Source organism: Bos taurus, chromosome 7 (assembly GCF_002263795.3).
Source record: "Bos taurus isolate L1 Dominette 01449 registration number 42190680 breed Hereford chromosome 7, ARS-UCD2.0, whole genome shotgun sequence".
In the NCBI taxonomy this organism is placed as follows: Eukaryota; Metazoa; Chordata; class Mammalia; order Artiodactyla; family Bovidae; genus Bos; species Bos taurus.
Genome location: NC_037334.1, coordinates 926,766 through 940,995, shown reverse-complemented (window position 1 = coordinate 940,995; position 14,230 = coordinate 926,766). Strand labels below are relative to the sequence as shown.

The window sequence follows — 14,230 nt, the reverse complement described above, 5'->3', positions numbered from 1 at the left end:
ATGTTGTTGTGGGCATTATGTTCATTTATATATACTAACAGAAAATAATACAGTATAAGAACAGGCCAACATTCATGCTTATACAGAACTAGAGGAAGCAAAAACGAATAAGCTACACCAACCATTTCAAGTCAAGGTTGTAACTGTCACTTCTAAGCACTCTCAGATCTAATAGTATACACTTTTTAAAAAAAGAAAGTTAAACACTTCATAAAAGATGCTTAACATCATTAATTAATAGAGAAATGCAAACCAAAATTACAATGAGGTACCACCTCACACCAGTCAGAATGGTCATCATTAAAAAGTCTATAAATAATAAATGCTGGAGAAGGTGTAGAGAAAAGAGAACGCTTCTATACTGTTGGTGGGAATATAAATTGGGGCAGTCACTATGGAAAACAGTATGGAGCTTCCTTAAAAAACTAAAAGTAGAGCTACCACATGATCCAGCAATCCCACTCCTGGGCGTACATCCAGACAAAACTATAATTCAAAAAGACATATGTAACTCCTATGTTCAGAGCAGCATTATTCACAACCTGAGCGTCCATCAACAGATGAATGGATAAAGAAGATGTGGTACATATGCACAATGGAACACTGCTGCTGCTGCTGCTAAGTCACTTCAGTCGTGTCTGACTCTGTGCGACCCCATAGACGGCAGCCCACCAGGCGTCCCCGTCCCTGGGATTCTCCAGGCAAGAACACTGGAGTGGGTTGCCATTTCCTTCTCCAATGCATGAAAGTGAAAAGTGAAAGTGAAGTCACTCAGTCGTATCCGACTCTTCGCGACCCCAAGGACTGCAGCCCACCAGGCTCCTCCGTCCATGGGATTCTCCAGGCAAGAGTACAATGGAACACTATTCCACCATAAAGAAAGAATGGAACGACGCCATTTGCAGCAACAAGGATGGAACTGGAGATTAACATACTACGTGAAGTAAGTCAAAAGGAGAAAGACAAATACCATGTGATATCATTTATATGTGGAAACTAAAATATGACACAAACGAACATTTATGAAACAGAAACAGACTCACAAACACAGAGAACAGACTTGTGGCTGCCGAGAGGGAGAGGGGCTGGGGAGGGATGGAGCGTGGGGTTAGCAGATGCAAACTGTTACATATAGAATGGATAAACAACAAAGTCCTACTCTACACATAGGGGATTGTATTCAATATTCCATGATAAACCATAATGGAGAAGAATAGTTTAAAAAGGAATGCATTTATACATACAACCGAACCACGTTGCTGTCCAGCAAACATTAACAACACTGTAAACCAACCATACTTCAATTAAAATTTTTTTTAAAAAGCAAAAAAAAAAAAAAATGAGGTTAAACACTTCATAGAATTGTTTTGTAAAACAAATACTCCCTAGTGCTTTGATTAACAGCTAGAGATTTTAGACGGAGAGAAAAAAAAATGGAATTTACATGAAAGAAATGTGCACACATTTTTCCTATAGAACTTGTAACTATTTAATTCTACTAATAATTTTATAAATACTGCAAATGATAATTATAAAAACTTCCTAATTATTTTATTAACAGTTTTAATGAACAACAGAAACATAGAAGCAGATAAATCAGACAGTTGTTTTTACAATTCAAAATTAGGAGTCAAAATATTTTACTTGGATCCCAGCTCCTCCATTTAATCTTATATCAGTACCTGCACTTTAATTTACCTGTCCCTATGTCTTTATAAAGCTCTGGTTTAGATGATTAACAAGTTTTTATAAACCATGCATTATTGCTACTATGATATTTTATTTCTCAAAAATGTAAGAACACAGATATATTCATTTCATGTTGTTGCTGTAACAAATTACCACAGATTGACTAGTTTAAAACACTAATTTATTATCTTACAGTCCTAGAGCATGCAGGTGCACACATGTGTGCCCATGTGCATTAGTCCAGCATTTGGTTTAACCAGAAAGAAGGCTCTACTCCAGGCATGAACTGAGACTATCTGGAGTTTCAGAGCTAAGTCTTAAAAGACCGGTCTGGATAGATCAGCAGGGTTGCAGAGAATTCTCCAGCCAGGAGATGCAGTGGGGACAGAAGTGATGGACATGGGAAAGAGCCTGTCAGGTTTGCAGAGAAGGGACCACTGGAGAGAAGAGGCTATCTGAAAGTCAGGGCTTGATGCTGGGCATACTCAGGCCCTTCCAGCAGTGACAAGGAAGAAAGGAGTCTGACTTGAACCATTCATAGTTTCTTGCTTCCTCGAAACAGTAGAACAAGGTAAAATACCCTTTCCTTATGCCTTGTATGAAAAGAACACTTCTCTTTTGAGGAGTTTTTTAAGTATAATGCCAATATTCAAGATGCTGTGCAAAACGGCCAGAAAAAAAATCCTCCTAAGACAGGTGGGGGAAGTATCTCTCTTGTCGGTCTGGAACTAGGACTGCAAGCACCATCAGTGCTGCCGTTCAGGGGAACCGAGAAGCCTCAAGCCTAGAAGGAAGGTGAGGAGCAGTCACCCACCTTCCCGGCTGAGAGAAAGCCAGCACAGGCTCTGGTAGAAAGGAGCAGTAAAGTAATAATGGAAACCAGGTCTCCAATCATCTAGGCCCAGCTCTCGTGACAGCACCTCATCTAAAAGCCAAAAGAAAACATCCCAAAAGCCTAAGAATAATTTTCTTAATTGCACAGACATTTCTAAAAGAAAGTACCAATAATCTGAATCAAATTAACTAACCCCTTTTTCATGAATCAGCAACGTTAACCCAACTAAAAGGTTTTGATTTGGTAATGAATAACTGGCTTGGATTGCAAACTTAAGTGAATAATTACATCAAAGATTATAAAATAAACTGTTAGCTATGCAGGGGCTCATTTAGAGCTACCTTAATCAGTTCATAATAATGACTTCTTTCTTGAGGAGAAATGGGCAAAACTCATTTTTTGATCTTTCCTTAAAATAAAAATTCAGGCTATGGAAATGGAATTTGCAAGACATGAGATTCAGGATGGTGTTAAACTTTTAGCATCTACATGTATGTGAGGTGACAGTTGCTCCTACAAATGTTAATAAAATTGTCAAAAATTAATTTAAATTTTATTAGTATTTAAATTCTTTTAAAATTATTTAAAAGAAAATACTGAGTTAAATGTACTTTCACTTAACTCTTAGTATTTTCTTTTAAATAATTTTAAAAGAATTTAAATAAGTTACAAAAAATGATGGCATATTTTACTGTATAATATAAATGAAAATATTATACTTAATATATTACATATTATAATACTAGAGTATCCATTAAATGACAAATATCCTTAATTTAAGGCATCCTTCAGCTTACATTTTTTCAAAAAAATCACATAAACATAAAATGAGCCATTTTAAAGTGAACAATTCAGTAACAGCACATTCAGTGTTGTGCAATCACCACCTTTAAATAAACCCCAAAATCTTCATCACCCCAAAAGGTAACTCCATACCCATTATGAAGTTGCTCCCCGTTCCTCTTCCTCTTGTCCTAGTTAACCACCAATCTGCATGACTGCATTCTCTATGGATGTACCTACTTTGGACTCATATAATAATACTACCTTTCATGTCTGGCTTCTTTCACTTCACATGTTTTTGCAGATCATCTGTGTCACAGCATACATCAGCGCTTCATTTCTTTTTATGAATAATATTCCATGTATGTATAGAATACAGTTTGTGTATCCATTCATTTATTGATAGACAGTTGGCCTGTTTTCACCTTTCAGCTAACTGTGAACAGTACTGTTATGAACATTTATATACAGTCTTTTTTGAACATCTGTTTTTAATTCTTTTGGGAATATATCTAGGAATATTTACGAGGTCATATAATAATTCTATGTTTAACACCTGAGTGTTCATTGGAAGGACTCATGTTGAAGCTGAAACTCCAATACTTTGGCCACCTGATGCAAAGAGCTGACTCATTTGAAAAGGCCCTGATGCTGGGAAAGATTGAAGGCAGGAGGAGAAGGGGCTGACAGAGGATGAGATGGTTGGATGGCATCACCGACTCAATGGACATGAGTTTGGGTAAACCCCGGGAGTTGGTGATGGACAGAGAGGCCTGGCATGCTGTGGTCCATGGGGTCACAAAGAGTCAGACACAACTGAACGACTGAACTGAATTGAAATTGTTGAGGAGCCGCCAAACTGGTTTTCACAAATTGCCGTACCTTTTTACATTTTCACCAGCAATGTATGAGGGTTCTAACTGCTTTACATCCTCGTCAAAATTTGTTTGTTTTCCATTTTGTTGATTATGGCCACCTAGTGGGTGTGAAGTTGTACCTCATTGTGCTTTTGATTTGCAATTCCCAAATGACTAACAATGAACCTCTTTTCATGTTTATTGGCCATAAATCTTTAGGGAAATGTCTATTCAAGTCCTTTGTCCGTTCTTTTTTAAAAATTGTCTTGTCTGTTACTGAGCTGTAGAAGATCTTTATGAGTATTAGACCATGGTTAAATATTTTCCCATTTGTGGGTTGTTTTTTCATTCTCTTGTCGGTGTTCTTTGATGCACATAAAAATTTTTTTATAAAGTCCAATTTTTTTCTTTTGTTGATCATGCTTTTGGTGTCATTTCTAAGAATTCAAGGTCATGAAGCTTTCCCCTCTTGTTTTCTTCTAAGAGTTTCACGGTTTTAACTCTTATATATAGGTCATTGATGCATTTTGAGCTAACTTTCCACATGGTGTGAAATGGGAGCCCAACTTCACTCTTTTGCATGTGGGTATCCAGTTGTCCCAGCACGATTTGTTGAAGAGAGTGTTCTTTCCCCTTTGAATAATCTTGGCACCCTTTTTGAAAATCAGATGGCTACAGATGATTTTCTGGACTCTTAGTTTTTAAAATGTTTTCAAAATTCAGAACTTTCCATATTATAATTCTACCAATGCTTTTATGAGAGGAGGTTTAGCTTATAATGGTGTATTTAGGAGCTTTCATTTCAAAACTAGAATTTTCAAATGAAAAATATATACCCATAATGAGTAATTTCATTATTAAACATTTCTTTAAAAAAACAAAGATGAGTAGTATACACAAACTGGAAATCAAAACTAATCCCTGAGAAACAGTATTTTATAAAGTAGCATGTAAGTTCACGATCATTTACCATGCTGTAATGAAGTCATTAATTTTAACTAACCCTTATAAAGACCTCTATTTTATAATTATGAACTTCTAATCAACCTCTAAATGTGGTTATTACATTAAATGTCCTTTTTATCTGTCTTGCTTAATTTCCTACATCAAATTACCACTCAGTTCCAAATAAGAGATATATTATAAATCAAAAGAATTTTTTACATCTAGAATTTCTTATTGACATCAAAGTATCCTAATATGAGCCATCCATTCACTTTAAAAATTCTCTTGGTGCATTGGGTTTTTAAGTACCAATACAGCATGTCATCAATTGAAAGTTAAGATCACCACTATTTTAGATGCAAGCCAGGCATTCCTTCCCAACAGCCCCGTCTCCCTCATTAGTTTTTCTAGAAATCTCTGGACTACCATCTCCTCAGCTCCCAGGACCTCTATCTACCTAGGGTGAAGAAAACAACTACCTTCCCTGATTATATGTCTCTACAACAGAGGATCAGTTACAAACCACAGATGCAGATTCTCTAAACTCAGTACCTCTAATAAAAATATAAACTCCCCAACCAGAACATTCAAGAGTTCTCTTTTATCTTGCATTCCCTTTACCTACCAGCTGTAATCATTAGGTATTTAGCTTTACCACAGTTCCTCTTAGATGTAAAGGCGATCTTGTTTTTATTGACCAAAAGAAGAAGAAAAGATTTTGCCCAGAGAACTAAGGGATAAAAAGTTCGGGAGGTGCTGATAACTGTAGTCTAGAAAATGTGAAAAACTTTACCTTTAGCTGGCCAGTGATGTCGCAGCAGCTGACTGTCTTACCAAGCAAGAGACTAAGGTTCAGGGTCAGACCAACGGTTCTGACGGCTGGGCTGGACACATAGTTGAAGTGAGACACCAAGGAAGAGACGGCCAGCCCAGCCCCTCATACGGCATCCCTTCCTGGTTAATCCATGGGGTGATAATGACACTGACTGGCCTCATCCTGCCAATGAAGGGCAAGGCACTGCAATCATGGCGCCTAGAAATGAATAGGAGTGATTGGGAATAAAAGGGGGAGGGGGGAAGGGTGGCCAGGATGAAGAAATGAATAAAACTCCAAATTTCGGTTACAACTCACTGTCATACCTATTATTCTAATATCATTATGACAGGGGGAATGGAAAAGGGGAAAAAAAGAAAAAAACAAAAAAGAAAAATTTCTACCTATTTAAATTTATGCAGCATTTTTAAGAATTTGAGTTTGTATCCTATAATCCGACTACATGTAACTAAAGCAAGAGGTTGATTCAATTTAGCTTATAAACCTATAGCAAAGAGTATTTTTTATCATCAGTGTTTTCTAAATTCTGACAACTTAGAACTATTAAGTCTTCAACAACAACTCAGTCTACACTACTGAAACAGACCATACTTACCAAACAATTCCTTGGGCTCCAGAGCCAATTGGTTTCAACTGCTGGTATCGTTTTAGGACTGTGAAAGTTGAGTCTGCCACTTGTACACTGTAAAACTGACTATCACATTTACTGTCACTCATGATGTAGTGTCATATAATATTCCAAAGAACTGGTACAGTCGTCAGATTCCTTGGGAAAAAAAAAAAAAAAAACAGAATGAACATGCATTCTTACTGAAATTATACATGCACAGCTCACTTAATAGTGTTTTAAATTTTTGGTATATAAGACATTATGGTTATAAGCTGATAAACTCAGACCAAGTTCTGAACTTAAGCCACAAACAAAAAATGCAAAGACATCTATCTTAATGTACAAGACTATTATGAAGGGAAGAAACTTTGAGATCCTGCATGACCAGATCTTAAGGGACTGGATTAGGAAACAACCACCTTTGGAGAAAAGAATTTGCACATTTTTACTAGCCATGACAAGACCACGTCACTGTGTAATTCTTATCAGTTTCCTGTGGGGCCAGATTATGCTGAACTGTCTCAACCAGACATGGAGGTGTTCCGGAGATGTTGCAAAATGAACATGTCTATATCCACACAGAAAAACAAATGAACCAGGCTTCTGCTCTGTCCACAAATTCAGGCTAAAGGGATGAACCAGAAAGCAAATCTGATGTCAAAGTGATTATAAAAGTGCTAAGTTAAAGACAACAGGGTGTTGGAGGGCTGGTGGCATCTGTGAGAGCCATGCATACTGGTGAGTGCGTTCCTAACTTTCGAGCTGGTTCTGGAGCTAGCTTATATTCCCAGCAGCCCACGTCACTGGTGGGCTTCAATACAGGCAGAGAATTCTGTCATAACCTACAGTCAATAACATGGACACTATGATGTTAATCATGAGGTATGAGTATAAACTGGCAGCTCCAGAGCAGCCTTTTTGTGGTTTAGACAGTAAGTTAAGATTTCTACGCTGCAGGAGCCTATGTGATTTTATACAGAAAACAAAACAAACAGAAATGAATTGGCAGGAAGCTACCTTTACTTTAGTTTCCTGGCTCTTGTCTGATAATGTTTATTCAAAAGTTAGCAAGTTATGTATACTGGTCATTATTTAAAAATTAAAAAGCCAACAATAAAATCATTTAGGTTAAGTATTCCACACTATTTAAAAACACAGAATTTAAATTTTATTTTACAGCGGCCCCAGCTTCTTGACTGTTTGTTCTACCACCTAACATTTAATGTCTACTCATGGAATTTTTGGTACTGGTGATAAATATTTCAACACAATGATGTCTAGGACTTCCATTAAAAATGGAAATAAATTTATCAATAACAAGTCTGAACAAAGAATCAAATCAAATTTATATTTGCTTCATTTTTTTTTTTTTTTTTTTTACCATTCTCAGGGCAGTGGCTGAGGCACAGCTATTAGCACCAGCGGCCACTTTGACCAAGAGCCATTGCACACCGGTTGAGGATTGCCTCTGGGAGGCCAGCACTGCACTAGATAAACTAACACACTGCTCACGATGACCCACAGGGATCGCTAGCCCCGTGTCGCACTGGAGTGACCCAAAGCTTAGTGAGCTGGCTAAGCCATGCAGTGGTGAGAGGCGGGCCCTAAGCTCTCAGAGGGTAGAGGCAGGTCCATCTTGATCACCGCGGCACCTTGTATTTCCAGGGCAGGAGGACAGGGGGTGCCTGGGCCCTGGGACGGAGTTAGCATTCAATATACTTCTGCAGATCTGACCCTATAACACTGTAGCTCATGATTCCCTCGTGATGCTACTCCATTTTACTGACATCTGAATATCCTTTTCTTAATTTAGTTTTAGTTTTAAGAGGTTGAGACAATTCATTTCAACATTTATGGGGTGCCTTTGAACAAGAAAGTGATAAATAATACAGAAGACATGGCAAGATCAGCCAGGAATTGGTCTTGAAGCATCATCTAATTCACTCTTTGGGGAAGAAATGTGAGGAATGAGTCTGTTATCTTTACTGTAATCTAAGTTACAAAGAGGTATGTGCCGTAAGCAAAATGTAAATAAATCTGAAAGGCAAGAGGTTCAACCCACAGCAGGTGCAGAAGACAAGAAGAGCTTCATGGAGGAGGGGGCATTTGCCCTGAACAATTTTGCCAGAGATAGTGCAGAAGCACAGAGCTCAAACTGTCTGTGCTCAGACATGGTGAATTGCTCAGCTTGACCAGTGGAGTACAAATGCAAAGGATCAGAGACAGACTCAGCAAAAAGCCAGGAGCCAATAAAATCTGCTGTTTCTTTGGCATATAGTAATGTATCAGCCATGATGGTCATTCACAAAGCATTTGAGTACCACTGTGGACCACGTCTCTTGCCAGAACAGCCAGCCTGCCTGCCTTTTGGGTTTCGAGTTTACAGAGAGGGTACACTCAGAAGAGAGTGAATGCAAGGAGAGCCCCAAAGCCAGAGGACAGAGGTTTAGGGTGCAGGGAAGAGCTGGAGGTGCCTTCTAAGCATGACAAGCCATTTGGGATTTGGTTTTGCTGGGTCGTGGGGGAAAAACTGGAGACAGAAAACAAGGCCAGATCACCACAAGCCCTGGAAGCCACTGGGACCCACCTGGGTCTGGACGTGCGCCTAAGGGCTGTGGAGGCATCAAAGCACGAGAGGCACAGGCTCTCAGACTTGTTTCTCAGAGAGGTCATTTGGGAAGCTGAGAAAGGGAGTGACTAGAGTGAGTAGGGCTCAAAACAGGCAGACCTGACAAAAATGGCAGGATCATGGTAGCTGGGGAAGTGAAGGAAATGCGTGGCTTAGAGGAAGAGTGTGTGTAACTTGTTGCCCTGCAGGAGATGGGGAGAAATAAAGGTGAAACAGCGGAAGGTAGGCAGGAGATAACTGCACAGTTGGAGAGTTTGACTTTGGACAAGTCTGAAGAGGCCAAGGGACAGTATGAGAGGACCAGGCTGCTGACCTACTCCAGGAGCCACTCCTCCCTTCATTTGCTGGACAGACAGCTGTCCAGCCAGAGATGACATCTGGCCACTTTCCTGGCAGCCAGGTGTGGCCAGAGGACCAACTTTTACCTGATAAGATATGAGCAGAACTGATGGATGTTACTTCTAGATCATTTTTTAAACAGAAAGTTGCTTGCCTTCCCATCTATCTTTCTTCCTTGCTGTTGGCTGGGTGATGAGTAGTTGTACTCCCAGAGATGGAAGTTACATGGTGAAGATACTAGAATCACCCACCAGCCAGAGTCCTGAACGACCATGTGGGACACAGCTGGGCCATTCTGGTCCACCTATCCACACTGAGATTGGCATAAATTAATCTAGGTCATGTTGAATAATTCTGGAACTCTCTCTGCTACAGCTGCTGTAACCCATACTCTGACTGGTACAGTATTAGATTAGCTTTTGTGAATTTGGGGAGTATATTACATCATTGTGTTACTTAGTTGTGTTCAACTCTGCGACCCCATGGACTGTAGCCCACAGGCTCCTCTATCCGTGGAATTGTCCATTCAAGAATACTGGAGTGGAAAGTCATCCCCTTTTCCAGGGAATCTTCCCAATCCAGGAATAAAACACTGGTCTCCTGCATGGCAGGCAAATTCTTTACCATCTGAGCCACCAGGGAAGCCCCCTATATTACATCATTAGGTAAATAATTAATACAATTTCATCTCAAGATTTTAAATAATTTTTAAATTAAAATAAGTTGTCCTTATCAGGCAGGAAAAAAAAGTCACTTAACAAAGAATCTGTTAGAGCCACCTCCTCTGCCAAGCCTGGGCTTCATGAGAGCAAGAGCAAGAACCCCAAGCCAAAAGAAGAAAGCATGTAAATTAACTATTAATGAAGTCAACTCCTGGATGTATTTCAACAAAATGGACCTCGTGATCCTGGTGGCTCAGCAGTAAAGAATCCACCAGCCAATACAGGAGACGCAGGTTCAATCCCTGGGTTGGGAAGATCCCCTGGAGAAGGAAATAGCAACCCACTCCAGTATTCTTGCCTAGAAAATCCCATGGACAGAAGAGCCTGGCAGACTACAGCCCAAGGGGTCACAGAGTCAGACAATACTCAGCTACTAAAAAACAACAACAAACAAAAGAAATAGCCGTAAACAAAATGGACATCAACCAAATTGAGAAGTCTAAGAATTCTTCAGGCAACCACATTACCAACACATGGAAGGTGGAGTCCCTGACTTAACTCCCATCACTCAGGTGCTGGTTCCTCACCTCGGCTCCCAGCAGTGGGACCCACTGCCCGTCACACCGCCCTGTCACTCAGCTTCTGCAGGTCTGCCTCCGCCTCCCTCTGCCAGGCGAGGAGCTCCTCAAAGGAGGAAGGGCCTGTCTTCCCTCTCATACAACATTACTAAATAAATGCCAACCAATGATCCACTGAGAAAGCTCCTAGGAGGATACACTCTGCGCTTACAGACCCGAGGGTGGTGAATGGATGCCTCAAGGTTAGGAAGCGGCATGGCCTTTGCTAAAGGCAACTGCCTCAGGTCTACACCCTCCCCACTTACCATGCCGCTTGGCAAATGAATTGCTCTAACTGAAAACCTCTGTTTCTTCAACATTGGAGACTCCTGTAGTATCCCCTCCAGGATATTGGAATAAAATCTACCCACTCTATGAATAAACATTGGGCAGGAGGAACATTCCTATCTGTTTAGAGCCTGTTTAGAGCATTTAAAGAAATGCTTTAAAATTTTTTTCTCTACCTCTAGAATGCTCAAACTACCACACAATTGCACTCATCTCACACACTAGTAAAGTAATGCTCAAAATTCTCCAAGCCAGGCTTCAGCAATATGTGAACCGGGAACTTCCTGATGTTCAAGCTGGTTTTAGAAAAGGCAGAGGAACCGGAGATCAAATTGCCAACATCCATTGGATCATGGAAAAAGCAAGAGAGTTCCAGAAAAACATCTATTTCTGCTTTATTGACTATGTCAAAGCCTTTGACTGTGTGGATCACAATAAACTGTGGAAAATTCTGAAAGAGATGGGAATACCAGACCACCTGATCTGCCTCTTGAGAAATTGGTATGCAGGTCAGGAAGCAACAGTTAGGACTGGACATGGAACAACAGACTGGTTCCAAATAGGAAAAGGAGTTCGTCAAGGCTGTATATTGTCACCCTGTTTATTTACCTTATATGCAGAGTACATCATGAGAAACGCCGGACTGGAAGAAACACAAACTGGAATCAAGATTGCCGGGAGAAATATCAATAACCTCAGATATGCAGATGACACCACCCTTATGGCAGAAAGTGAAGAGGAACTCAAAAGCCTCTTGATGAAAGTGAAAGTGGAGAGTGAAAAAGTTGGCTTAAAGCTCAACATTCAGAAAACGAAGATCATGGCATCCGGTCCCACCACCTCATGGGAAATAGATGGAGAAACAGTGGAAACAGTGTCAGACTTTATTTTTCTGGGCTCCAAAATCACTGCAGATGGTGATTGCAGCCATGAAATTACAAGACACTTACTCCTTGGAAGGAAAGTTATGACCAAGCTAGACAGCATATTCAAAAGCAGAGACATTACTTTGCCAACAAAGGTTTGTCTTGTCAAGGCTATGGTTTTTCCTGTGGTCATGTATGGATGTGAGAGTTGGACTGTGAAGAAGGCTGAGAGCCGAAGAATTGATGCTTTTGAACTGTGGTGTTGGAGAAGACTCTCCAGAGTCCCTTGGACTGCAAGGAGATCCAACCAGTCCATTCTGAAGGAGATCAGCCCTGGGATTTCTTTGGAAGGAATGATGCTAAAGCTGAAACTCCAGTACTTTGGCCACCTCATGCGAAGAGTTGACTCATTGGAAAAGACTCTGATGCTGGGAGGGATTGGGGGCAGGAGGAGAAGGGGACGACAGAGGATGAGATGGCTGGATGGCATCACTGACTCGATGAACGTGAGTCTGAGTGAACTCCTGGAGTTGGTGATGGACAGGGAGGCCTGGCGTGCTGCAATTCATGGGGTCGCAAAGAGTCGGACACGACTGAGCGACTGATCTGATCTGATCTGAGTATTCTAAATATAAACAACCCAGGTACTGTAAATACAGTATTAAATCTCTGATTAACTTTTCTAAATAAAAAAATTAGCTCTAACTATAGCTTTCTGGGGATTCCCAGATGGCACTAGTGGTAAAGACCCTGTCTGCCAATGCCGGGGATGGAAGAGGCATGGATATTTGATCCCTGGGTTGGAAGATCCCCTGGAGGAGGGCACGGCAACCCACTCCAGTATTCTTGCCTGGAGAATCCCATGGACAGAAGAGCCTGGCGGGCTATAGTCCATGGGGTCACAAAGAGCTGGACATGACTGAAGTGACTTAGCACAGCACAGCACAGCTTTCCACCACAGCTTTCCAGTTATAACATTTCAAAATGGGAAACAACAGTGGAGAGCATGTAGTGTGAGACCTGGGGAGATGTCAGCTACTATTTACTGACTTCTCCCAACAAACATTTCCTGACAGCCTCCTGTGTACCAAACACGAGGGACGTGTGTGTGTTTGAGTGTCTGTGTGTCAGTCGCTCAGTCATGTCCGACTCTTTGCCACCTCGTAGACTGTAGCCCACCAGGCTCCTCTGTCCATGGAATTCTCCATCCAAGAATACTGGAGTGGGTTGTCATTCCTTTCTGCAGGGGATTTTCCCATCCCAGGGATCGAACCCAGGTCTCCAGCATTGCAGGCAGATTCTTTATTCTCTGAGCCACCAAGGAAACCATGGAGTACTCATCAGACAATCCTCTCCCTCCAAACCACCAACACATAATTATCATACCACTCAGGAAGTGTCCTTGGGGGTATGCACTGTCTGCATGGCAGAAGTCCAGCAGAGTGGTAGGCAGAGGGCAGAGGGAGAGAACAGGTGGAATGTGTGAGTGAGAGGCAGATGCAGAGGAAGGCTTCCTGGAGGAGGCAAGACCTGCATGCAAGTAACAGCCCAGTTGTGACAAAGCAGGTACTTTCACATATACTGGTGAGTATAAGTTAGTATGAATTACACAAATTCGTAAAACACTATTTGGAAGTAAAACAGGTAATATCTAAGGAAAAATCTGCATGACTCCTGACCTGGCAACTACAATCCTATATAAAAGCACCTGACAAATACACATGTACAAGGATGTAAAGACAACTGTGCAAGGATGTGTGCAGTGCTGCTTGTAAGCAGGCAAAAACTAGAAAGAATCTAAAAGGCACCCTTGGAATGACTGAATGAATCACGGCATAAAAGCATCATAAAGCCATTAAAGACAATGCAGGGACTTCAGGCATTGATAGGGAAAGATGTTTAAGATATGTCAGGAAATAAAACAAGCCAAAGCAGAGTACATGCAGTAAATGCCAATGTACAGAAAACTACACAAACACAGACAATACGCCAGCAAGTGCAGAGAAACAGTGGAAAACCAGACTTTCACTCCTGACATTACAACTTTTTTTTTCTTTTACCTATGCACATATTTCACATTTTAAAAACTAAACACTTTTAAATAAAAAGCTGAAGAATGGTCACTCTGACCCCTTTACAGAGAATGGATTTGAGGCAGATGAGACTGGAGACAGGAAGGCAAGTGGGCCAGGCTCAGTACACAGTTATATGAGCTCTCCTAACAGCTTGTGAGATCCAGGTACTATCCTCACCCTGCAAATGAGGAAACAACTTG

General features: G+C 40.8%; 1 protein-coding gene across 7 annotated transcripts in view; it reads right to left on the bottom strand.

Moving 5' to 3' along the window:
* MAPK9 (mitogen-activated protein kinase 9) overlaps positions 1-14,230 on the bottom strand; it is a 68,134-nt gene that overhangs the window by 46,452 nt on the left and 7,452 nt on the right. For 5 of the 7 annotated variants that reach the window (XM_005208371.5, XM_005208375.5, XM_005208370.5 and 2 more), the window contains exon 2: positions 6,540-6,710. In XM_005208371.5, the coding sequence (XP_005208428.1) occupies positions 6,540-6,661 (122 nt within the window). In that variant the 5' untranslated portion in view covers positions 6,662-6,710. Of the gene's footprint in view, positions 1-5,902; positions 6,143-6,539; positions 6,711-14,230 lie in introns of those variants that run through there. The other 2 variants (XM_024994373.2, XM_024994374.2) reach the window with 2 other exon arrangements.